Source organism: Canis lupus, chromosome 18 (assembly GCF_011100685.1).
Source record: "Canis lupus familiaris isolate Mischka breed German Shepherd chromosome 18, alternate assembly UU_Cfam_GSD_1.0, whole genome shotgun sequence".
NCBI lineage: Eukaryota > Metazoa > Chordata > Mammalia > Carnivora > Canidae > Canis > Canis lupus.
In genome coordinates, this window is record NC_049239.1 from 16,966,895 (window position 1) to 16,994,224 (window position 27,330).

The following is a 27,330-nucleotide window of genomic DNA, read 5'->3' on the forward strand; positions in this document are numbered from 1 at the left end:
TTTTCCTTCTTCCCCAAGATCAATGTTGGATGCTCCACTGATAGCTCATCTACTGATCCGGTCAGACTTGAGTTTTCAAGGGACTTCGGGGCCACTTGGCACCTGCTGCTCCCCCTCTGCTACCACAGCAGCAGCCACATCAGCTCCCTGTGCTCCACTGAGCACCACCCAAGCAGCGCCTACTACCCAGGGACCACCCAGGGCTGGAGAAGGGAAGTCGTGCACTTTGGGAAGTTGCACCTTTGCGGGTGAGAGGAACTGCCAGCATTTTTCTCATTTGACCATTTTTTCCATGATGTCATCATGGATGTGACACTTTCTTGGGGGCAACTTCTACCCTGTTTCTTTCTCAGTTCTTGGCTTCAGCAGATCAGTGAATATTCCAAGGCATAGGACATAGATGACACATGACTCACTTTTAGTTTGAAGATAGATTTCTTTTCTTAAAAAGGATTTAATTTATTTATTCATGAAACAGAGACATAGGCAGAGGGAAAAACAGGCTCCCCACAGGGAGCTTGATGAGGGACTTGATCCCAGGACCCCGGGATCAGAACCTGAGCCAAAGCAAATGCCCAACCACTGAGCCACCCAGGCATCCCTAGTTTGAAAATAGATTTAAGAGAGTACACCATGGACTGTACCCTGTAGTGGGCTCATATGCCCCAGGGGTCTTTATTAGATCAATTAGGAAGCAACAGAAATATGGTTTTCTCCTAATGTTGTAATCCACTCCCCTCTCACCTGCTCCCACCTCCCAATATAAATGCAGTTAGAATTTTACAACTTGGGGATGCCTGGGTGGCTCAACAGTTGAGCGTATGCCTGTGGCTCAGGTCATGATCTCAGGATCCGGGATCAAGTTCTGCATCGGGCTCCCCGCAGGGAATGCTTCTCCCTCTGCCTGTGTCTCTGCTTCTCTCTCTGTGTCTCTCATAAATAAATAAAAATCTAAAAAAGCAAAAAAGAATTTTATGACTTGTAGACACCTACTGAGTCTCTTGTGTATGGAGAGGGCACAGCCGGAGGTAGGAAGAATATTCTAGGTGCCTCATAAAAAAATTGTTCCACACTCCCTGCCACCCAGGCATTTTTTTCAACCTCTCTCAGCATTCTTGCTACATATATTTGACTCTTCTATTGAAAAGCTATCTGGAGATAAAGTAACTTCAATTCCAATAGAAACGAAATGAATAGTTCAAAAACTAAAACTAATAATATAAGTGAACAAAAAGAGGAAATCAACAAAGCGGCCTGCCTCAAAATTTGTCTTTTCTCTGAGAAGAAAGAACTTATTCTTTCAGGGTATGTCAAGAAAAGAAGAAAGTACTAATATACTTTCAAGATGGAAATAGATTTACATTCCCAACATGAAACTCAGCATAATTAGAAGTCTTGGGTCTTCAAGCAAAACTATGAATACCTAGTATTTTTCCAAAAGGGTGAAAGTGAATTTTCACAAGTCTGCATTCTCTTTGAACATAAGTCCATTTGCTTCTCATCATATCATCAGCATAATTTTTATAATTTGATTGCTAAGGACTTGAATATTTTGATCTGTCAAGTATGTCATTTATTAATTAGTTCTTGCTATTAACCATGATATTATCCCAATGGAAAATCCAACTATTAAAAAAAAAAGCACTACTAAGCAGGATGTCCTCCCGATTCTCTAGAAGATAGAGCTGACAATTCAGTCGGCATAACTAGAAAGCTGTTATTCCTGTGGGTGAGGAGGATTATCTATAGAAGAATAGGGCAGGGAGAAAGAGCTCAGGAAAAATTTTTTAGCCAAGATCAATTGTAGTATTTAAAATCATATCTTGCAGGAAATAAAAGGGGCTTACCAAAAAGTGGAAGAACATACTGGAAGCATACTGGGGAATTTCATGGACCCCACTCAGAAAGTGTGAGGACCCCAGCAACAGAAGTGTGACCCTCATTTTTATCATGACTTTCACATCACTCAGCAAACTATGGCTCTCATGTGCCAGGAACTCTTAATTCCACATTTCTAGAAAAGATCTGAATCAGTCAGCTATAGCCAGAAAGCTGAGCTACGCAACAAAAGCCTAGATGCCAAAAATCCATGGTTATGGGCAGTGTAGACAGGGAGAAGGCCTACTGGCCAATCACATAGGCGTTTATGACCAAGATCGTGACCATTAATGGTATTGTTGAAAAGCATCCAGGTTTTGTCTTTAATGGACTTCTCATCCTCCTGTTGCTCAACTAAGAATTGGATTAACTAGGAAACAACCCCAAAGATAGGTTGTAGGCCACAAGTTTACATCACTTTAACAACCGAGACTTGCTTCAGCAAGTTCCCACATGGAAACAATCCTATTTAAAGAAATAGGAAATAAGGTTGCAGGACAGTTGCTCTGGTGTCATGAGCACCATGAGGTGTCATGGAAACCACCTCACTTAGAAAGAATTGGTGATGTCCACAGGGCTGTGCTTACACATAAAGAAATACAATTTGGAAATCTGAACAAGAGAAATTATAAAGCAATATAATTTGAACATTAGGAATTTATATATTTTCACCTACTGCTATTGGGTGTCAGTTTAAAATATACCTCCTCCAATGATGAAAGTACAGAACCTAGAACATCATGTTATTTGTATTCTGTATCCTTTTTATTTCTATAAAAAGAAAAGAAATCTGTTGAAGAGGCCTGCCCACTCTCGGAACAGTGTAAACCTACCTTTCAGATTGCCTTCAACCATTTCTGCGAAGAGAAGAATTTGCCTTAATAGTGTTGTCTGGTCCTTGTTTCAGGAAAAGAATTAGCACCCTTCTTAAAACCCACACAGGCATGAATTGCTGGAAGGCAAAAGTTAAATTTTCTCCAACTCAGTGAACCATTGCTTGGTTTGTATTCAACATGGTCCACAGTGACACTACAAGCTAGATGCTAAAAAAATATATATGACCCAAATTTAAATTACCCTTTTCTGTGTAATTACTGGACACCAGGTACCAAAAAAGCATATGAAATGTCTTCAGCTGCAGAAATGACCATTTTTGCCCCGACCTATAGTCCATTCACATTTGAAGCATGAACTATTGAGTTTCCATAGAGTTTTACTCACATTACCTTTGTGTCCTTTTCGTCTGGAGTCTTTTTGTCTTTAAAACTTCCTAATTGCTTTTGCTTTATACAGTTTCATAATGAGTCAACCAAAACCCCTGTTTAATGAAAGCACTGTTATGTGCCTGAAATTTTAAGTTTATGTTTAAAAAAACAGACCCTTTTGAATACCACTGGTTTGGGAGAACAGACATTCACCAGGGAGGGTGGCAGTGAGAAATTTTCAAAATAAGATTTCAGCAGAAGGGAACCACAGTGAAACCAGACCCTTCAGCCCATTTATCATAGTTCTTGCAGTTTCTGAGTCAAGGCAGGTGAACAATAATAAATATCCAACCAAGGTGGTTCATTTGTATGCAGAACATTTGAATAAATAAGAAGTTCAAAAAAATCCATGTAGGCTTTTGTTCAAAGGAAAACTCTAGCTATTTCCCTCAGCTCAGCAGTCTGAAAGTTCAAAGGGTAGAAAGTGCTTCTTGCCAAGACTAAACTTTGACAAGTATTTGAAAATAAAATGTAATTATGAACTGGCATTTTGGGAGCAGCTCAGTATGGTTGGAGTCTTGATATAAACAGTGAAGTTAGGGTTAAAATTATATGTGGGAACTTGACTCCATCTGCTTTTACTATCTACTAAACTTTAGGAGCCTAATAAATACTTCTAAAATTGACTTCTAATTTCTGTTTCTCAAATTAATAAATTATTCTGAATTTGATTCCTATGATAACTGAAAATGGGACAAATTCATAGGGTACAAAAACAAGTGCACATGCCATCTCTATATTCATCCCCTCAAAAATAAATCCAATTCAAATTCAAATAAATTTGAATTGAGTTTGGAATATAATAAAATAATACGAAACTATTTTGGACTACTACCTAAATAAGTAGATTATTTCCAAGAAGCTATCATCAACAATATGATAGGACAATTTAATTATAAATAAAAGGGAAAACTGTCTTTGATTAAAAAGAGATTAATAAATAAGAGACATCTAACTGAAACAAATGTGATTTTGTCCGTCCTCTCTTTAAAATACTCTTATGGGGCTCTCTGTTGCCAATAGGACAAAATCAAAACAAAACAAAACCTTAATCTGGTCTTAAAGCTCTTCACAACAAATGACATACAACATTTATTGAGCATCTACTGTATATGTTACACTGTGCCAGGCACCTTGAAAGGGTCAAAGAAGAAAGAGACATAGACATTGGCCTCTAGGAGCTCATAACCAATAGGGGAAATAGGTACACTTTTAAATATCTCCACCTGTGATAATTATAATAATAGAAATCCTATCAAAAATATGGAAGAGAGAGAGAAAGAAAGGAAGGAACTAGTTATTTCCCATATGACCCAGCAATTCCACTACCATTCTACCCCCAAAGAATTGAAAACATGTATTCAAGCAAATACTTGTACATGCATGTTTAGAGAAGCATAGTTCACAAAAGTCAAAAGGTAGAAACAAAAAGTGTCCATCAACTGATGACTGGACAAATAAAGTTGGTATACCCATATAATGGACTATTATTCAGTCATAAAAAGGAATGAAATCCTGATACTTGCAACCCCCGGGGTGAACCTTGGTAGCATTATGTTACAAGAACAAAGCCAGACACTAGATGTCACATATTGTATTTCATTTATGTGAGATATCTAATATAGAAAAACCCTTGTGGCAAACAGCTGATGAATGGTTGTCAGGGGCTGGAAGTAGGATGCTATGGGGAGTAACTGCTTAATAGACACAAGGTTTTCTTTTGGGATGATGAAAATGTCTTAGAACTTGATAGAGGCGGTGGTTAGCTAACACTGTGAATGTGATGCCACCCAGTTGTACTCTTTAAATGGCTACTGATTACTTTTATGTTACATGAATTTTACTTCAATTTATGAAGAAAAGGAGTAGCTATACAGAGTAGAGTGTAGATAGTCAGAATAGAGAAAGTGTCACCAAAGGAGTCGATCTTGAAAAAAGTGGAGGGTCAGGTAGAATTTGACCTGGTGATGGGATTGGGAAGGGCTTACAGGAAGCAGATCATAATTGGCAAAATCCTGGAGACTGAGGAATGTAGTGTGTGTTCATGGAATGTCAAATCGTATTTTCTACTTCTTGAGCGTGGTGCAGAGGTAGTAACTGCCCACTGCTCATTGATCAGATATGCTTACGTTGAAGCTGTGTTGTTCTGTTGATTGGATTTTTTGTTGTTGTTGTTGTTGATTGGATTTTTAAAGTGATGTACCGCTTTTCCAGATCTGTGCGTTTCAGATGGTACCAAGGATTTTACCCTGCTGGCTCTCAGCCAGTGACATGGGCCATTGATAATGTCTATATCGGTCCCCAATGTGAAGAGATGTGTAACGGACATGGGAGTTGTATCAATGGAACCAAGTGTATATGTGACCCTGGCTACTCAGGCCCAACCTGTAAAATAAGCACCAAAAATCCTGACTTTCTCAAGGATGATTTTGAAGGTAATCTTTTAAAATAAATCCTATGTAGCTTCGTGAAGGAACTTACATACTTACTGTAATTTGTAATATAAAAGTAATCATAAAAAAAAAAGTAATCGTGAAGTTCTATTCTAACATTTCATTATTTATCCTTACAGTTAGGACCACCCATTTCTTCGTGTAGTTCTGAATTGTATAGGATTCCATTTTTGAAACAAGGGTCATTGAGAATGAGCAAGGCCATGTTTGAGAAAACTAAAGCTATTTTCACTGCTTTTCTAACACATGTAATTTCTGATTAATAAAAATTTTAGAAACTGTCTCTAGAGGGTTAATGTTAGGTAGAGAGAACAAGTTTCCAAAAATATAAATTCCTGTCATTGTTTATCATCAACTCATTAAGCAGCCTCTCATCACTTTCTGTATCTCAGTTGTGTACCTAGAATCTAACATCATCGTATATGACAATAATGTTATAGAAAAATGTACCTGGATATGTAGTCTGATAAAACAATGGAAAAATATTCTCCTAAGAGAAAGTCTTAAATGTAATAGCTATATGTGTTAAGATAGTGAGATCAAAAGATTGCTTTCTTTTTCCCAAGTTGTCTATAAAATTGTAATAATAATGTATTTATGATTTTAAGGTACAATTTAATATTAAGTTTAGGTATATCAATACAACGGAGTATGATGCAGCCATAAAAAGGAATGAAATGCTGATTCATACTACAACATGTGATGAAGCTAGAAAACTTAATGCCAAGTTAAAGGAGTCAGACACAGAAGGCTATATGTATCATATGATTCTGTGAAACATCCAAAATAGGCAAAGCCACAGAGACAGAAGGCAGATTTGTGGTTGCCAGGGGCTGGGGGAGGGGGAGTGACTGCTTAATGGGTATAAGGTTTCCCTCAAGGGTGACGAGAAAGTTCTGGAAGTAGGTAGTGGTGATGGTTGCACAACAAGAATGTGAATGTACTAAATGCCACTGAGTTGTTCACTTTAAAATGTTGAAAGTGATCAATTTTATGTTGTGTGCATTTTACCACAATCCAAAAAAACCCTAGATCTAAGATAAGTATCTGGAGAGATTTGTGAGCTGGTTTTGAAAGATATTTTTTTTTATTTTATTTATCTATTCATGAGAAACAGAGGCAGACACACAGGCAGAGAGAGAAGCAGGCTCCATGCAGGGAGCCCGATGTGGGACTCGATCCTGGGTCTCCAGTATCACACCCTGGGCTGAAGGCGGCACTAAACCACGGAGCCACCCAGGCTGCCCTTGAAAGACATATTTAATGGAAAATATTAAATTATGCTGTAACTTCTTCCATTAAAACTGTGTTTTAAAAAATATTTTATGGGCAGCCCTGGTGGCTCAGCGGTTTAGCGCCGCCTGCAGCCCGGGGTGTGATCCTGGATACCCTGGATCGAGTCCCACATCGGGCTCCCTGCATGGAGCCTGCTTCTCCCTCTGCCTGTGTCTCTGCCTCTCTCTCTCTCCTCTCTTTGTATACTCATGAATAAATAAATAAAGTCTTTAAAAAAAATATTTTATAAATACTTGCCTGACTTGGTCCTGAGAGTAGCAAAGACACAATTCAGAGGCCAGTAGAAGAGCTACATTACCCTCTCTTGCTTTTGGCTGGAATCACTCTCTGACTAGCAGGTGTCATTTTCTGCAGTGTAGGAGCAGAAAGGAAGGATCCATCTAGCTGGACCATAGCTACTTGGGAAAAGCCCCACCTCCCTTCTGTCATATGAACCATTAAATTCTACAGCCAAGGGCAGCCCTGGTGGCCCAGCGGTTTGGCACCACATTCGACCCGGGGTATGATCCTGGAGACCCGGGATCGAGTCCCACGTCAGGCTCCCTGCATGGAGCCTGCTTCTCTCCCTCTGCCTGTGTCTCTGCCTCTCTCTCTGTGTGTGTGTCTGTCATGAATAAATAAATAAAATCTTTTAAAAAAAAATTTCTACAGCCAAGGTTAAACCATTCAAACAAGCTAAACTGTTGAAGAGACCTCTTATTCCAAAACCCATGACTCCAGTATTCGTAACTTTGTATTTTAAAACTGCATGAAGCACTTACCATATTCCTTTTTAAAAGAACATGACTTTATTTGGGGTCCTAGATAAATGACATTTACCACTTTTTTTTCAGGTCAGCTAGAATCCGATAGATTCTTATTAATGAGTGGTGGAAAGCCATCTCGGAAGTGTGGAATCCTTTCCAGTGGAAACAACCTCTTTTTCAATGAAGATGGCTTACGCATGTTGATGACACGCGATCTAGATTTATCACATGCTAGGTAAACATTTTTAGATGCTGTTGAGAAACCACGTCATGATGTGCAGTAACAGAACATAATCAAATCAGAAGGAAGCAGACATCTCAAGGACAAGGCCTTCTGTTGGAAGGGCTGAGCTTCCCTTATCTAAGACTCCCTTAAGACACAATTTCCATTCTAATTTCATTCTAAAACCAAAAGAGCTTTATGAAATAAACTAGATCAGAAATGAAACATAGCTAAAGAGACAAAAATTAATATCAAGATCAGTGATACTTACAAGATGGTGACTAGAAAATGACAACGTTTAACTTCCTTTCACTTCAAGAAAATAATGTTACATTTTTTTATACACCTTCTAGAGAATATTTTTCATGAGCACTTGGACTATGTAGAAAATGACCATGCTTAGTAGAAAGTTTAATTGAAATACAATACGTCCTCAAACTACCCACCATTAATTTTATATCCATTAGCAACTTAAGTTAAAAATATTTGAAATGTAGCCTTATTCTTCATAAACATTTCTTTCCAATGATTTGCTCATGCTTTCTAGGCACTCATTTTCTGATTTGAGCACAGCCTCTGAGAAACAAACATTTTAAACTGGCTCAGAGGATTATGTCCTGTCAAGATGTGTATCTCTTGATCATTTGACGAGCCAAAAACTTATCCAGGAAAATAAAGAAGACAACATAACACGTGTAAAATGGAACCTTGACCTATTTTTGCAAGTGAAGAACAAAGAAGGGGTGTTTCTGTTTTTTTGAAACATTTCAGAGTATCTCAAGATATATCTTAACATATTTATTCTCCTCTTTCACCTAAATCTTTCATTTATTGAATTATAAATTTGACCATGCTTCGTAAAAATAAAATTCTGTGAGATAATAATTTTATAGTTATAGAAAGCAAAATTTTATTTTTCCTCATCCTATTTTAATGCACATGGTTTAATTTGGTGCTCTTTATTTCAGATTTATCATTGGCAGCTGAGTTCTCTAATTTAGAAATTAGTGGGTTTTTCTAAATATAAATAGATGTGGATTTATAAATAGATGTGGATTTCTGATGTGGATTTATCCATAACTAAGTTATATAAACATTTCCCAATATAAGTAGACAATAGGCTAAAAGGTTTTTTCCATAAATGGTTATTGTTTGTATACATATCAACATCACTAGGCACTATGTATTTTTTTTCATTAATCCAATGTTAAAAGCTCCATTATTTATCTCATCTCAGTACCATGCTGTGTAGGATTTGCATATATTGACCTCAAAATGCTCCATGTAAAATCCCAATTTTCTCGGGGTTATAAGATAAATGAATGCCTAGTTAATGGAGATGGGGGAGGGGAGGAACCCATGAAGAATGCATGGTTTTATATACGGAAGTGATAACTTTTATTATAAGTCCCAATATGCTCCCTATGTTTGACACACATACATAATTGGGTGTATGTGCTGGGTTACACATGAAATTTATTCCGCATTACCAGCTAGCACAATGGCCAGACCAGGCACCAGCAGCTTGCCTGCCAAAGATAACATGTGAGCTAGTTTTCATTGGCACCCCAGCTGGTTGCTGCCACTCTGTCCACCTCGCTGCCAGCTGGGAAGGCTGCCACTGGCTGACCGCCACAGTTCTCGATGGTCCGTATCATCCATCCCAGACCCAGCAATAGTCAGAGGCTGGCACAGCCTACCATCACCACCACTCCACACTCATGCTTCCCTGCCCCTGGCACGAAAACCAGAAAAGAGGCCCAGGCTTGACACACCTCTTCCAAAAGATTCCTGGCCTTTCACAAAGAGGTGCTACAACTGCAGAATCTCAATGTGTCTCCCAAAACCAGTAATACGAGATCTGAAAAACTACTGGTAAAACCTGGGAATGGACGATTTTGCCAATTAATGGCATAAGCTGTATTCATAACATTTTCCCAGTTGCAGATACTAAAGGGCAAATTCATCTTAAATAGATAGATGACAATACACACTCCCAAACTTGGAGAGTCTTTGGACCCTTGTCATCTTCTAGAATAGCCAAGGAGTACAGTGGACACTCAATTCCCTCAGACTCTCCCGTGTGGAGGGGTACAAAATGTGAAAATGGGTACAGAATTGCCTTTTTTCAGACTTCACATTTTATTAACTCCCTTACATTAAAAAAGGAAAATTGGGCTTTGAAACGATTGCTTTGGATATTCATTAAGTCATCATATTCCTAAAAGCCATGCATTCCCCACCTGACCCTTTTGAGAATAGCATGAATTTCTCACTGAAGTAAAAAAAAAAAAAAAAAGTCTACAATAAATCTTACTCATGGCAGATTTGTGCAGTTCTTCATGAGACTAGGATGTGGTAAGGGTGTTCCTGACCCCAGGAGCCAGCCTGTGCTTCTACAGTATTCACTCAATGGCGGCCTCTCATGGAGTCTCCTTCAAGAGTTCCTTTTCAGCAACTCGAGCAACGTGGGCAGGTACATTGCCCTGGAGATACCCTTGAAAGCGCGTTCGGCTTCTACTCGCCTCCGCTGGTGGCAACCATCTGAAAATGGGCACTTCTACAGTCCCTGGGTAATCGACCAGGTCAGTCCATTCGGGATTAACTATTACAATTTTTGGCACTGGCGCTGCGTGCGGCCTAGCTAGCGTTCAGTCCGGCCCTCTCTCTCAGGAGAGGAAGCCCAGTACCCACGATTGAATGACTTGCCCAAAGGCACACAGCTAGATTAGATATGGCATTTAGCTTCCTTTCCTTCTCTTTTCCTTCAATTGCCTGAGCCTATAAAAACAAACGACACAACAGAAGGCCCAGGTCCTGCTCATAGAGAAATCGGCCATATGGGTAGAGGGACTTTTTCAAGCGTGATGCGAGGTTATAATTCTCTGAAAAGGAAAATGTGCAAATTAGCATTGGTACCACATGCAGTAGCTTCCAAATCCTCTTTCCTAGCCTTTGAAGAAGAAATAAATAAATCTTCCTAATATCCTTATGGACAGTTCTAAAGGATCTTCATACATAATAAAATGCGTATCAAATAGAACTCAAAGAACCTGTTAACAAACGGTAGAATCCATGCAAAGAACTGGAACTGAAATGCCTTAGGATACAACTGTCCTTAAATAGAAATTTCACATGGAAAATAATCACATGTAAGCCAAATTTTGCTTTCCCAGCTTGGGCGCATGTAGTTCCCAAAGGCACAATTTGGCCCATGAAGGCTGTGAATGGTTTTGTCAATACTTCGATTTGTTTTCTGTAGCTTCTTGCCAGATGGGCAAGCAGACCACATAAACAAAAACATTCTGAAAGGCCCCAAACAGTATGCTTGCCATGTGACGCCAGTTTTGAGCAATCTGACAGCCAAAAACAAACAGAAAGACTGAACTCTCTCAGATTTTGAAACCATATCGAAAATTTGTTTTCTTAAAAATACATTTCAGATTCTTATTGGAGGAAACATTTCTGGCAATACAGTCTTGGAGGATGATTTCACAACCCTGGACAGTAGGAAATGGCTACTTCACCCAGGAGGCACCAAGATGCCTGTGTGTGGCTCTACTGGTGATGCCCTGGTCTTCATTGAAAAGGCCAGTACCCGCTATGTGGTCACCACAGACATTGCTGTGAATGAGGATTCATTTCTACAGATAGATTTTGCTGCCTCCTGCTCGGTCACCGACTCCTGTTATGGTAAATATTCTATGTTCAGGTAGAGGGACAGATGTGTAAATGGGCATCTATGGCACCTCTGACAAGTCTGTAAGTGAAACAAAAGTGCGCGTGAGTCAAACCATAATCACATTCTTGAAAATGTTGTTGGATACATTAAATTATAGAAGTCGTTTTTTTAAAGCATCAGAATGTGAGCTTATTTTTAAGTATATGTACAATGAAGACTTTTTTACATATGAATAATAACCCCTAATTTATCTCTTTTTGAAAAGTCCAGATTTTTGTTTACTATCAGATTTGCAGAATTAGGGGCTCTCATCACATAGAGAATGCCAGAATAAGCATTAGGCATAGGCAATAGGCAAATTTATACTTAAATTTGCATAGACATGGGTTTTAATTCATAGGGCTTTAGATTAGTCCAGTTACTGTCTTCTTTCCAGTCCCCTAGGAATCATGAAATTTTATGGTTCCCATGTTGCCTTATACTTTTTGCCATTCTAGTTATAGCATATTCTAGGCTACTCTTATTGTGACCAATTTGCATCCTCTAGGTTTTGGACACACATACTCACATATACCTTGCAGGCACACATGTACACACACACATACACACACGAACATAGACACACCTATCTGGGGAGATTAAAAAAAAAGAAAACTGACATCACTGCATACTTGGATCCTTCACTCTAACTTGCAAGCCTGTCAGGATTCTGAGGATCTTCTGGTCCTTTACCACCCCATATCATTCTCATCCAAGAGATCCAAACTAGAATGTTCACAAGGACCTTGTTCTGTCTTAGATTGTAGGGGGCCAACATTTTTTTTGTATATTTTTTATTGAAGTTCAATTTGCCAACATATAGTATAACACCCAGTGCTCATTCCATCAAGTGCCACAGGGGGCCAACGTTTGATGAATGTAGTTACTTCAAAGGTCTTGGAAAAATCCAGACTTTTCATATTTCCCTGAGTTTGAATTCAATGGACATATCTTTGGGGGAATCCCGGAATCTACCTCAGATTCAATCAGTCAACACTAAACTAGTCATAGGGGTGAAACTTGGAAAAATATAAGGTATATATCTGTCTTCAATGGGTCTAGTTAAGGGGATACTTCAAAAAGTTAGAGTCCAATAAATGACTAAATCAAGTGCTCTATGGATTGGTACTGATGTGAAATGTAATGAAAGCTCCAGGGAGAGTGAGATGACCAATGGATGGCCAATCCAAGGATTTGGGGAAGATTTCACAAAGAAGCTTAGTCTTAAATGATGATTGAAATGCATTTGAAGAGTGAATGGAAAAGAAAGGACATCCCAAGCTAGGCTCACAGCATAAGCAAAGAAGCAGAGATGGGGACCTCCTAGTCCATAAGGCAAACCATGAGCAGACCAGCCTCAACAGGGAATATTTGCATCTGGTAGAGAAGAGAAGAGTGCTGATTTTTTTTTTTTTTTGAGTGCTGATTTTGAAAATAGTTTGGGTCCTAGGTACCTATTTCCCCAGTAGCATAGGAAAGTGATGAGAACCCAAGGATATAAGTTATGACACGGTAGGCCTACAGTAGCACCAGTACTGCCACTCTGCCCTCATAAGCCCAGTCCTGTGTACTTTCTACTGCAGCCTGGTATAACCTCTTGAGAAAGATTGAACTGAAAGATCAGAGAAGAAAGTGGATAAGCAGAGTTGGCAACTAAGGAAGGAGAGCCTTACAAGGCACACACAAGAATCTGTGCTTGACAAGGACATGAATAAAAGGGTACAATTGCAGGGGAGTGACATGGTATGTTTTAGGGAGATTTGGCCAGGAGCAGATGAAGATGCATAGGGAAGAATCCAAATAAAGTAGCCTCGGTGGGGATCCCTGGGTGGCGCAGCGGTTTGGCGCCTGCCTTTGGCCCAGGGCGCGATCCTGGAGACCCGGGATCGAATCCCACGTTGGGCTCCCAGTGCATGGAGCCTGCTTCTCTCTCTGCCTGTGTCTCTGCCTCTCTCTCTCTCTCTCTCTGTGACTATCATAAATAAATTAAAAAAAATTAAAAAAAAGAAGCCTCGGTGGTAATCTCTGTAGAAGGTGATAAAGTCACCTATGTGGTGTGAAGAGAAACAGGAACAATAAAATTGATATGAGACAGTGCAAGCAAAAAGAAGCAGCAAATCTCAAAACCAGGTGACAGTTTGAACATTGAGAGTAAAGAAGAGAGAAGAGCAAAATTTCTAAAATATTTTCTGAATTTTGAACCCAGAAAACCAGTGCAAAAGTATTGCCATTGATAGAGTTTGGTAGTTAAGAAGAGATGTTTATTTATGAGGGAAAATGGTGAGTTGTTCTTTAGTTTGGGTGGAAGCAGCTTTAAGTGGAGATACCCTTGAGCGAGGAGGATTTACAATATAAAAAGCAGGAACTTTGTCTAAACTGTGCGTCACAATATGCCAACATCCGGTGCCATGCCAGGCTGAGTAAACATTTATTGAATTAAGGAAATTAATTGGAGACATAAAATTGGCAGATCTGGGCACAGAGATAATAGTTGAAGCCCAAGGAGTATACACATAGAATAGAAGGCCAGAAAGGGAGTTTGGACGAATGCCCATAGCTGGGTTAGTTAGCACAGGAGTCAGAAGAAAAGTAAGACAGAAGATTCAGAATAATGTCCTCCAAAAGAAAAGAAAGTTTCAAGAATCAGAGAATAATCAATAATGTCCAGTGCTGTAGGAAGGACAAGAACAATGAAGACGGAGATGGACCGCAGTATTTAACTAGAAAGGGTTGCTGGGAACCATACTGCAGTGAGTGGTCCCACGCTGGCTGCGCATGAGAATCACCTGGGGAGCAGTAAAGCTCAAAACGCCTTGGCTGTGCCCCAGAAGAGTGAAATCATAATCCCTGGGGGTGGGACCCTGGCATGAGTGGTTTCCAAAGGTACCCAAGTGATGTCAGTAGAGAAAGCAATTTCAATTTCTTGGGGCTCAAGCAGTTTATAAAGACTTAAGCAGGAAATAAAGAGGAATATGAAACCTAGGTTGTAAGTTGGATTTTTCAGAAGAAGCAAAAGAAAGAAATATCTTTTTGCAGACCCACAGCCTGATGCACGCTTTGGCACAAATTGCATGGACTTCAGCTACCTCCTCATACCTCTCTGACTCCCCAGTATATTCCACAACACAGTAGAGCAGGATATGTGAAAAAAGAGATTTTGCCATTTTTAAAAAGATTTGTCTATAGCAGGAGTAAAATTGGCATTGTTGGTCAGGATCCCTGTCGAATGGTCAAATTTTTAGAAAGTTGCTCAATTTTTTAAAACTAAAAAAGGAATCATTAAAATATATGGTCATGATGTTTGTGTTTGCATGTTAACCATGAAATAAATAGTATATTTAAAATAAATAAATAGTATATTTATTATAGTACATATATAGGACATATATATAATTTGCATAATTTTATAATATACTGTAACTATTAAACAATAAATATATATTATAACTATTATTACTATTGCTTTAACCCCATATGAACAATGGTTTTGTTATGATTGTTCCAAAATCATATATTGTTTCTCAGTATACAGAGTGACTCAGGAGAATTTACTTTATGTTTCACTTGATCATAGCCCCTCAAAAGAAAAATTATTTTAATCTGGAAAGTGAAAAATAATAACTAGTATTGTGCAGAAGGAAAAATCAAGAAACATTTCAAAATAGGAAACATAAATAGGAAGGAAAAATCAAACTGACGTTTGAATTGAAACATAAAAAAACATAAGTAATTATGGTTCCTGGGTCTGCAGAAATGTATTGCTAATCAGAATGTTTCCTGTTCCAGCTATTGAATTGGAATACTCAGTAGATCTTGGATTATCATGGCACCCATTGGTAAGGGACTGTCTACCTACCAATGTTGAATGCAGTCGATATCACCTGCAGCGGATCCTGGTGTCAGACACCTTCAACAAATGGACGAGAATCACCCTGCCTCTCCCTCATTATACCAGGTATGGATGCTTCTGCATGTAGTGAACCCGAATTTGATATACTTTGGCATTTTATATTCAACACCAATTCAATTCAATATATATCAATATATTATATTGATATAATTTGGCATTATAATTTGGATTTTAGGACAAGTTTAAATGAGATCCATGCCATTTTGTTACCTGTTGATTATATTGCCAGGCATGAGTTACTAAGGTGCTCTTAATAAGCAAAACAGGGCACCTGGCTGGCTTAGTCAGTAAAGCATGTGATCTTGATCTCGGGGTTGTGAGTTTGAGCCCTACTTTAGGCATAGAGTTTACTTTTTAAAAAAATAAGCAAGATAGGAGGTACCTGGCTGGCTCAGTCAGTGGAGTATGCACCTTTTAATCTCAGGGTCATGAGTCCTAGCCCCACACTAGGCATAGAGCTTTCTTTAAAAAAACAAACAAACAAAAAACAAAACAAAATACAAGGCCTCTGGCTGGCTTGGTTGGAGAGCATGCAACTCTTGATCTTGGGGTCAGGAGTTTTGAGTCCCATGTTGGATGTAGAGATTACTTAAATAAATAAATAATTTTAAAAATTATTTTTAGAAAAAGGCAAAGTAGAAACCAGTTTTTGTGGTGACCTTTTTCTGTGTTTTCCCAAAAGCCAAGCCTATCCTGACTTTGATTTAGAGCTAATATTTTGAAAGAATGGTGTATGCAAGAAAACAGTGGCTGAATCAGTGAGATTCTCCAACTTAATTCACTTAAATTTAAAACAGGCACATTGGATGAAGAATAGATTTAAGCAGAATCTACTTTATATTCAGTCAGACTACTATAGTTATAGCACTGAGTGGTGTCATATCAATAGATATAGCAGATAAATATGTATTAAAACTATTGTGTGCTTTTGAAATTTTATTTCAAATAGTATCTTGAGAATTATCACCTGGAGCATTCTTTTATATGAAAAACAATTATGAATGAATCATTCATTGTGCCTATAGGAAATCATGGTGGCTTAATAACATTGTCTGGTAAATGCTTTATTTGAGTAAAACAGAGAATTCACCTTGCCTGATGGGTGGGGTTAATGACCCTCTCTCTTTTCACTAAGTAGATGGTAATCATAGGAAAGCTTTAAAATCTTGATGGGAATTCCTGTTCCCTAAAAAAAAAAAAAAAAAAAGAAAAAGAAAGAAAGAAATGGTAATCAGTTGTTGCCGTTAGGAGAGAAGCAAAGCAACCAGTGCAACCACGTGGAACAGAAGTTATAGTTTGGGCTCATTATCGTTCACTTGCCTCCCCACAAATGAAGAATGAATAAATCTTCCTAGCAAATGATCATAAAATTCAACTATTCATCTAGGATATAACTTTTCTTGGGATTATCATAAATGGGATGGTTTCAGTTACTAACAGCTTAGGGCTCCTCTACAATTGCTGTCTCAGAGGTACAAGACTATATTAACTGTCAGTAGAGTTGCCAAGTTTAAATGAGATACGTGAGATTTTGTTGCTCGTTAAAGGTATTGCCATGCATGAATTATTAAGGCTATCTTAATAAGTAAAATAGAAAAAAAACTCCATTAAGGCAGTAGTCTTTTAAGGCTTTATGAATTCTGTGAATTATTATCCAGCTACTTGGTAGCATTTTGCAAATAAACGACACCTAAGATTTATTCCAGCTAGTCATTATACCCTTGAGTCTTCTATTCAAGAAAGGTAATTATTCTTCATCTTTTAATCTATCTTTTGTCTTTGGTGCATACCCATAAGAATTTTGACCCTTTCAAATGACATTTGAAAAATCTGATGAGCATCCATTTCTTCTCGTTATCATATTGAAAATATGGAGTTTGTTCATTGTACTACCCTCAAAGCCCATGTTATACAATGGTCTTAAAGGTGACACTGCCCTATAATAAGGCCCTCTGGATAATTCAGAAAGAAATGCACACAATGGAGTGCAAGCCAGACCTACCTCTTATTGTGCTCTGCCATATGACAGAGATCATTAGAACAATGTGCCAGACTCAGAGCATTCTGTCTAAAACACAAGTTAACATATCTATACAGTATCTGCTCTTACGTCCAATTAATTTTTAAATATGGCATTTCCTTCTTTGAGTTGAACTCTCAGCCTCAACATCTGCAAAGTATTGAGATATTCTGTCCACTAAGATTGAGAATTTGTTTGTAGTTCTTCACTATAAACAAACATGATGTTGATGACTTAAAGCCATGTGCTAAGTAGAGGTGAGTAGTGACTGTGATGATGTGCCGATGGTAGATTTGTCCACTCATTCACTTATCATAGGACCACAAGGCTAGGATCTCAGTATTGTTGGCACAGTGCTAGTAACAGTCAGCTGAGGTCGATTATCTTCAAACTCATATCAAACCATTACCCAAACTAAAATGGCCAGTAATTATCGTAGAGATTATTCCTTCATTTGGTCATCCATTAAACAAACATTTTTTAAATCTTTAATTATATGCTAGGTCTGTGTGAAGGGCTGAACTTATCCTTGCCTCAACAGACTTTTAGTGCAGTGGGGGAGAGAGCTATTAACCAGAAATCACCAGTAATCACATAAGTAAATAAAAAATTTGACTGTGGTAAGTGATGGAGGACGTTGCATGATGTCAACACATTACATGTCCTGGGAAAATCTGTCTTGATCAAGGAAATCAAGGAACACTTTCTGGAGGAAAGCACAATTGAAGTAAGAAATAAAGGATGGTTAGGCGTTAAGTAGGGTAAAAGTAGGGGGAATGGTATTCCAGGCAAGGAAATCAGCCTATTGTATGAGGTAGCAGGTAAATCTGAGATACTGAAAGAATAGATCTGACTTAGAAAGTAGAGTGAGTTGGAGTCAGACCATGAAGAATATTGTAGGTTGTACTGAAAATTTGGGTATATGTTGAGGTGTCTGGGTGGCTCAGTCAGTTAAGCTTCTGCTTTGGCTCAAGTTATGATCCTGAGGTCCTGGGATTGAGCCCCATGTGAGCCCTCCAGCCCCTTGAGAGCCCTGCATCCTTGGGAGTCCTCTTCTCCTTCTCCCTTTGTGCTCTGTTCCTCTCCCTCTGTGTGTATTCAATCTCTCTCTCTCTCTCTCTCTCTCAAATAAATAAAATATTTTTTAAAAATGTTTAATATTTGGGGATACATCATATAAGTACTTTGTTGTTGTTTTTTTTTCATATAAGTACTTTGGCACCTGCTAAAGTGCTCAGGAATTGGGGGACATGCTCATATTTGCATCAGAAAAGCTTATTCTAACTGGAAAACAAATTGGGGAGGATAAGAGTAGCTGGAAGGAGACTCAAAGAGGCAGTGAGAGCTGGTAGCTTGGACTAAGCTGCAGGAGACATGAAGAGAAGTAGAGAAATTCAAGAGAAATGGCAGCAATAAAATTGGGTTTAATGGCGAAATGGACAAAGGAAGGTGAAGGAAGGGGCAATGCTGAAGATGACTGGTTTCTGAGGAATTGAAGAACTGAATGGATGCTCGTGCATTTCACTGGGCAGGGACACACTGAAGCTGAACACAAAAGACATCACACTGTGCTCCAGACATTTCTACATTAGAACCTAATTAGCTGATTCAGTTCAATCTTACTGGAAATTTTTTTTAATGAATGGAAATCATTGTGGTTTCGTGGAGAGTTCCAGCTTTTAAATCCTGTGAACTCTGAAGCAAGTCATTCTGTGTCTCAAAGCTGCAGAGTCCTCATGTGAAAAACAAGACTTTTTGCCATATAAAAAAAATCTAATAAGTGTGCATGGAAGATATTGGGACCCTGTGAACTTTTATAACATGTAAATCATTTTTACATTTATGAGTTAACAGCATCATCCCACTTGTGATTATCACACTTCATCTTGAGGCAAGCTAAGAAGTCTTCCTAAGCTCGCTTAACAAGAGCAAGCCCATGGTAATGGTAGGACACTGTCTTAAGCTCCTGCCCTAGAGGAGGTTACCATCTGGTTGGGGAAGAATAAACAACATAAAAATAAAATATCCTGTATGTAATTGAGATCTTCAATGAGGAATGGGTTAGAAATTGCCACAGGTACTGGGAGACAGTGTTGAATGCCAGAGTTAGAGAGAATTTCATGGAAAAGATGGGCCCTGGTTGACTCATAGGATAGCTAGGAATTAGGTAGATAAGGAGATAAACATTCTAAATTAGGGAGACAGGGGGCATCTGGGTGGTTTAGCAGTTCAGCATCTGCCTTTGGCTCAGGTCATGATTCTGGGGCCCTGGGATCGAGTCTGGCATCAGGCTCCCCATGGGGAGCCTGTGTCTCCCTCTACCTATGTCTCTGCCTCTCTCTCTCTCTCTCTCTCTCTCTCTCTCTCATAAATAAATAAACAAAATCTTTTTTATAAAAATATAAATAAATAAATTAGGGAGATGGTGTGAACAGGACCCATGAACCTGGGAAGAGCCCAGGAGTTGCTGATGAAGACAGAGGGCTCCTAGCTGGAAGCTAGGGGAAGTTGTTTGTTGGTGGAGTTGGCTCAGCTTTTCGTAGCACTGGAGCAAGGCAGAGAGTTTAGGCTTGTTGGAAAGATGAACCGTGGTGGATTTTGAACTGAGAATATTCTTCCAGGAAAAACAATTGAGAGAACAGAGAGGCTCAAGTAAGAGAAACTGGCAAAGGCGTTGTGCTAATGACCTTAGGTGAAGTGGCAAGGGTCTGGACTACAGCTAACAAGGAGGGGATAAGACAGATATTACAGGACATTTCCATGAGAGAATTGGTTAAACTCACTAGTTTCTTCTCCACTGCACACATCAAGAGATGACTCTAAAGTTTGAAGCCCAAGAGAGTGGGAAGGAAAGCAACCGTTGACTCCAGGAGGGACAATGTGGCAAACTCAACCAGATGATGCTGAATTCAATGTGATGACTGGAAATACAAATGAGGGCATCCATATGACAGAGATGTGAAGGTCAGAGCCCTGGGAGAGATGATTGACTTTGGAGGCATGAGCATAGAGGTGAGAGGCAATGCTGTAAAACTGTCAGCACTGTAAAACTCTCCTGTGGAGGGCACTTACAAAGAAAAGACCGGATCCTTAAATCTAATAAAAGAATGAGTGGAGATAATTATTGAAGAAACAGTGAGGATGCAATCAGGGAGGAAGAAGGAAAATCAGAAGAACATGGTATCCAAAACCAAGTGAGACTAGAGTGTCAGGCAGGAAGAGGTGGCCATCAGTGACATAGGCTGAGATGGATGAAGAAAAAAGTTTTGCAACAAATTCACTAGATTTTTCAGTAAGGAGATAGTGACCTTCAAAAGAACAGTTTCAGTAAGATACTGGAAATAAATACAGCTTGTCCAGCCCCAGAACCCATGGGCTTAACCACTATATTAGTCCTACATTTTTATCGCTTGCCGAAGAGATATGGTCCTGGAAGAAAGAGGAAGGGGGAATGCAAGAGATCTTAAGAAAGGCTGAAAAAAATACAAAGATGCCAAAATCAATTTCATTGCCCCTAATCTGAATCTGCCTCCTCCTACTCACTAACCCCAGATCTAAAAATAACAGGTGGCTCAAGTAGCCTGGGTTCTTGAAATGTCACCTGAGAACCAGGGTGAGTCAATGGAAGGGCAGGTAACTCAAATCCACTGAGAAAGGGGGAGAAAGGTGCTGCCCCTAGAAAGCTCAGGTGTGACTTGGCTATTTTAAGTCACAGTTTGAAGATGATCCATTCCCTCCTACCAGCCCTAATGACTTGGCTGATACCACATCTTTAAAGATTAACTACATTCTGGAAGCCAGGTGGTTTTAGCCACAGCATGGACGCTACTTCACGTTTACAGGAAGTTTACAGGAAAAGTGATAAGCACAAGAAAGCGCAAAAAGATTGTGGAAGGATTGGGACATTGGAATGGGATTGGGTTTACCTTTTTGCAGGTAAACAGATTTAGGGGGAGAGGCTATGCTTCCATAATGATCCCCACTATTTCTTATTTGATGCTTCCTGGCCATCTTTATTGCCGTCAACTTACTGTTCTTTCAGTAAATGTGTATGAAGTCCAATGTATAGGTGTCACCACAATCAAATAAGTAAGGAGACTAATCCAACAGAGGAAACTGTACATAAATAAGCCCTCTGAATAAAAAATGATATTTTGATGGAGCATTATAAAACATTAGAGGAACAAAGATAACTGACCTACCCTCTTTAAGCACTGGAGATACAAAACAATATCCCCTGAAGGAATAAAAATATTTCCTGCCCTTCAGAAGTTCATAGACTCAAAGAAAGAATAATATGTGTTGACTTGTTATTAGAATCCAAGTAATCATGTGCTATGGAAATAGGATATTCCAATATATTATTTATAAGATGTAGCTGCATGTAAACAGGCATAACAATTAATAAATTTCATCATTAAGAATTAACTGAACAGGGGCACCTGGGTGGCTCAGTCAGTTAAGCATCTGACTCTTGATTTCAGCTCAGGTCATGATCTCAAGGGCATGAGATGGAGCCCCAGGTTGGCTCTGAGCTCAGGGAGCAGAGTCTGCTTGTCCCTCTCCCTTCCCCTCTACCCTTCCCCTTCCCTCCCCTGCTCACACTTGTGCACTGTCTCTCTAAAATAAATAAATCAACCTTAAAATTAATAGCACAGCCACTGACTTGCACAACCCCAGGGGAGCATTTTCCCACTGCTGACTGTGAGAATGGTGGCCTCTGGATACCAACTCCCTGCACCTTTTTTTTTTTTTTTAAGATTTTATTTGTTAGAGAGAGAGAGCAGGCAAGCAGGGGTAGGAGCAGAGGAGGAGGGAGGAGGAAAGAATCTCAAGCAGACTCTGCACTAAGTGCAGAGCTGGACACGGAGCTCGAACTCATGACCCCAAGATCATGACCTGAGCCAAAAGCTAGAGTCAGACACCCAACTGACTGAGCCACCTAGGCATCCCTAACTGCCTGCATCTATAGAGCACCTACTAAGTGCTAGGCACTGGACAATGAGGGTATAATGTTGAGAAAAAGAGATTAATGCTGTTCCTTCATAACTTATTCTTCAGAAGAGGAGGCAGACATTTAAGAAATACATATGCAAATAAATATGACTACAATTGTGATAAATACTATAAAAGGAAAAGAACAGTTTGCTCGGAATAAACGCGATTTTTAGAGGGACCCAAAAGAAGATTTCTCTATGAGGACCTGACGCTGCCTCTGAGACCTGAAGGACACCTAAGGGGTAACCAGGCTGAGAGAGGAAGGATATGCAGGCAGAAAATGTGAAAGAGTGTTATGAGCTCTGGGAACTGGGAGGAGGAGCAGTGCTCCTGGATAGCCAGGACGCTGGGCTGGGGGATGGAGTCCAGGAGGAGTTTGGGGTTGAAGTTAAATGCCTCAGGAAGTGATAGGTGGATGTTAAGTAGTCTGCTGGGAGTTGAGGAGGAAGAAGTGTTATGGAAAAACCAATGCATAGATGCTCAGTAAGCAAATAGCAAACTGAACTATGCGTTTTCAGAACAGAGATTTTAGTTCTGTCTATTTCTTTTCTGTTTTCTAAACGTAACATATGTGTTCAATTAGAAAGCATACAACCCTTGCTGTTGTTTGGACTTTTGTCCTGCTCAAAACAAGTATCTCTCAGTCAAGTGACTAATAGTCTCTTAATGACCGAAGTATATGAATCCATAAAACAAAAGTTGCTTTGGCTAATTATTTTGTCTACCGGTGTCTGAATGTTCACATTCACTTGAGCCTTGGGCACTGTTTGGATTTACTGCCATCTAGTGTCTCTGAAAATGTAAGTTAGTTTGTGTTTCTGAACAAGACACTTCCCAAAACTGTACAAATTAGCAAATATATTTCTGCTTCTGGAAGGGAGAATCTCTGTTTTGATTTTATCTGTATTGCATTTAAGTTAATATAAAATAAGTCTGGTCCCATTACCCTCTCTCTTCTCTCCATCCAACTATCTGTGGTTTCATTGATCCCTCTGATTTACACTCTTACTGTCTTCTTAAGACTTTCATTGTGAGAATTCCTCATGAACGCTATATGAGGTGGACCAGTATGCCCACTGCACAAAAGTGTCTAGTCTTCAGGAGCGCAGAGGAGTTGAAATTGAGCCCATATCCTGCTTTCCAAGTCAAATGCAGATGGGTTGGGGCAGCTCAAAGACAGGCATCTTTCCCTAATTTGCAAATAGAGCTTAGCATCAGCCCTGATGTCACTCCACAACATTTCCACACAAAATTCAGGGCTCGCTTTTCCCCTGAGGCTAGGCTACTGGCTAAGATTATTTTGAGTTTCTGTGTTAGTCTGTTTTTACAAGGCTCAGAACGATCATCAGCCCAAAAATATATTCTCAAGCTATTGCAGTGTAGTTTGGTCTGGTGATGTTACTCAAAGTTTTATATAGGCAATCACAAAAATGAATGCTTCGCAGAACACGAGTTGGGGTTGTGCCTGCATTTTTGTTACAGCCTTCCATGCACTTGTTCAAATATACCGGAACACATTTTCTTTTCCACCACATCCTTCATTATAATTCTCTTTTTCTCCAAAGGTCCCAAGCAACTCGTTTCCGTTGGCATCAACCAGCTCCTTTTGACAAGCAGCAGACGTGGGCGATAGATAACGTCTACATCGGGGACGGCTGTATAGATATGTGCAGTGGCCATGGACGGTGCATCCAAGGAAGTTGTGTGTAAGTACATTGTTTTTTCTTCCCTCCACAGGAAGTTTCTGACTCCCATTCCAGCCAGGAGATTTTTCAGAAACCGGATTTGTAGTCACTCCAAAGCTGCCTTCAGTTATACATTTTTCTTGAAATCTGACATTAAGCTAACTGTGGAGTTTATGGATAGCATATCTTCCTTCTTGCACGGAGATTGGGAACTAAACAATAGCTGCCTTGTCAAAAGAAAGGTGAACTGTCATTGACTGTGTTTATTTCCTTCTGTGTTCTGGTGATACACCTGAGCCCAGAGAAGGACAGTAGAAGAGGTTCGGGAGTTCAGTATATTCTCACCAAAAATAATATGTCACAAGCATTTCTCTCACTTAGGTCTGAATATATGTAATAGATACGTATTACTTGTGGTTGGATTGGTATCCCGTGTGGGTTGCATAAGAAAGTTTTTAAATCCCTGCTTTATTTACCATCCATGGAAAGGCCTAGTATTTTACTTAGAGAACCTTAGCATCTTTGGAAGGATTTAAATAAAATGTGTGTGTGTGTGTGTGTGTGTGTGTGTGTGTGTGTCTTATGTACTACAGGCCTATGTGCTTTATTTTAAAAGATTTTGCTGTTTGATGAGGTAGTATGAATGAAGATGCTGATAGAGAATTCCTACCCCCTTCTCCACTAATCTCTGCATGCCCAGGAGGTCTCTCCTTTGGTTATTGATTCTAGCTCATATCCAGAATGACCTCTGAGACCCCAAAGCCTCCAGTCCTATATTCATATCTCTTCCTATGTTGAACAGAGAGGTCAGTCATTCAGTCAGGGGTGGGAGATGTTATCCAAAGTACCCACTGCTGTCTGGAACATGGCATCTTGGACTCCTAATTGGCCCAAAGCCTCTTTAAAAAGACTTAGTTTCATAGGTTATTAGGACCTACCAGTTCAGTTGGGCAGCTTTTACTTCTCAGCTTTTTAGAGCTGCGTCATGTGGAGACAAGGCTCTAGTAAATTCTTTGAAGTTACTTCTTTCCCTATAAGCCCAAGTCATACATTAGGGATGCCTAGAGGCAGTTACTTCACAGATTGCTTCTAACCTAAAGCACTGTTAAGGGAAGCAGGCGAATGCTGCAGAGCTCTGTGAAGATAAGGAAGCTTTCCTCATTCCTGGACAAGGAAGAGTAGCTGGCTTCACTAATTTGAGAACACAATTGTGGAGGTTTTGTTTAATGTTGGCTTTTCCTTTCTTTTTCCTAGCTGTGATGAGCAGTGGGGTGGCCTCTACTGTGATGAGCCCGAGATCTCCCTTCCAACCCAACTCAAAGACAACTTCAATAGAGCGCCATCCAACCAGAACTGGTTGACCGTGAACGGAGGGAAACTCAGTACCGTGTGTGGCGCTGTGGCTTCAGGAATGGCTCTGCATTTCAGCGGGGTGAGTCTGTGGCAGTTGGTTATTTTCTGTCTCCTCTGAGTTTCCCCCAAAAGAGTCTCTTTCAGAGTTTAATTGGCAAATCCAAATGCAGAATTAGACGCTCTAAATGCACAATTCTGATGTGAGCTTGCAACTTTATACAAATCAGAAAATAATTATTTCCAACATTTTCCCATCACAAATCAGTTGAGACCATTTCATTGTGCAAAGTAGTGTCAGCACACGTCATATAGATTTGAAAGAGACTTAAATGAATTTCCATCCTGAGAGAGAGGACTTGCCAGGGTGTGAGGGTCTTCCGTATGGATGATATTCTAATGGAAAACTCGTGAACTTGCAACAGATTTGGGATTTAAGGAACCAAAAATCAGGAAAGTGAGCTTTGGTGTTTCCTGAACTTAATTCCTTCTGTAAATTTTCAAAGAAAGAATAATTGTCAATAATGACTAGACATTTTTATTTATAGCAAATTATTTTGTATATGACAACAGCACTGTTAGAAAATGTCTTTGATGGGGGCACCTGGGTGGCTCAGTCAGTTAAGTGGCTTCAGCTCAGGTCATAATCTCAGGATCCTGGAATCGAGTCACACATAGCGCTCTCTGCTCAGCGGGAAGTCTGCTTTTCCCTCTCCCTCTGTGCATGCTCTCTCTCTCTCTCTGTCTCTCAAGTAAATAAATAAAATATATTTTTTTAATTTCTTTGAGAAATGTTATGGTCATTCTAATTGCTGCCAAAGATAAGTGTTTAAAAATAGAATTTTGGGCAGTCCGGGTGACTCAGCAGTTTAGCACCGCCTTCAGCCCAGGGTGTGATCCTGGAGACCCGGGGTCGAGTCCCACGTTGGGCTCCTTGCATGGAGCCTGCTTCTCCCTCTGCCTGTGTCTCTGCCTCTCTCTCTCTCTGTGTCTCTCGTGAATAAATAAATAAAATCTTTAAAAAAAATAAAAATAGAATTTCTTCAATACCATAATTAAATACCCTTCATAAGTAATTTAATTTTTAAAAAATTACAAATTCACTGTCAGGTCTTTATTTCTCTACCATTCCCTACCTTAGAATTTGCATTTGTGCCAATAAAGTATATTATTTATAATCAGTATTTTAGCCGACAGTAACAATATAGGATTTCTATAACCCTCAACGCTAAGAATGAAGTGTTTACAATACTCTTCCTAGCTTAGCTAGAACTCCAAGAGGCCTGGTTTTCTGCATGTATTCAACTAAGAAATATCTGCGTATCTACACTAATAAATTCATATAGATGACACTAAAATCAGCTATAAAAGTTTAAATAAAAATCATAACAACTATTGCCTCTAAATAATTAAAGTGTATGAAATCTTTAGATGTAGTCATTTTTAAATTGCATATTAAAATAGTCATCTCAACATGCTACTTTTTAAATAGCTACTATCTTTTAAAAAATCTAAAAATGCCTGTGAATAACTGGAAATATTATAATAAGGACAAAGAACGCTACTTTAATTTTGGCTCTTATGTTGCCAAAACAGAAGTGAATCTCCTTAGAATACACCATCCTTCATTAAGTTGTTTCTAATGATGAAATTTCAAGGTTTAGCAAATATTTGCTGAATACCTACTATGTGCCAGAGGCCGTGCTGGGAATGAGGATGACAGGAGAGATGATAAGGACACCAGCATTGCAAGACCATGTGACTTGTATTATAAAAGAAACGTGA

The 27,330-nt window shown here is 39.3% G+C and overlaps 1 protein-coding gene across 1 annotated transcript in view; it reads left to right on the top strand.

Annotated features, from left to right (window-relative positions):
• The window catches only part of RELN (reelin), a 481,015-nt gene that overhangs the window by 411,699 nt on the left and 41,986 nt on the right, over positions 1–27,330 (top strand). Inside the window, 8 exon segments of the mRNA XM_038562771.1 lie at positions 19–248; positions 5,358–5,578; positions 7,726–7,873; positions 10,188–10,446; positions 11,305–11,554; positions 15,369–15,537; positions 24,076–24,216; positions 25,450–25,627. Coding sequence (XP_038418699.1) covers positions 19–248; positions 5,358–5,578; positions 7,726–7,873; positions 10,188–10,446; positions 11,305–11,554; positions 15,369–15,537; positions 24,076–24,216; positions 25,450–25,627 — 1,596 coding nt within the window.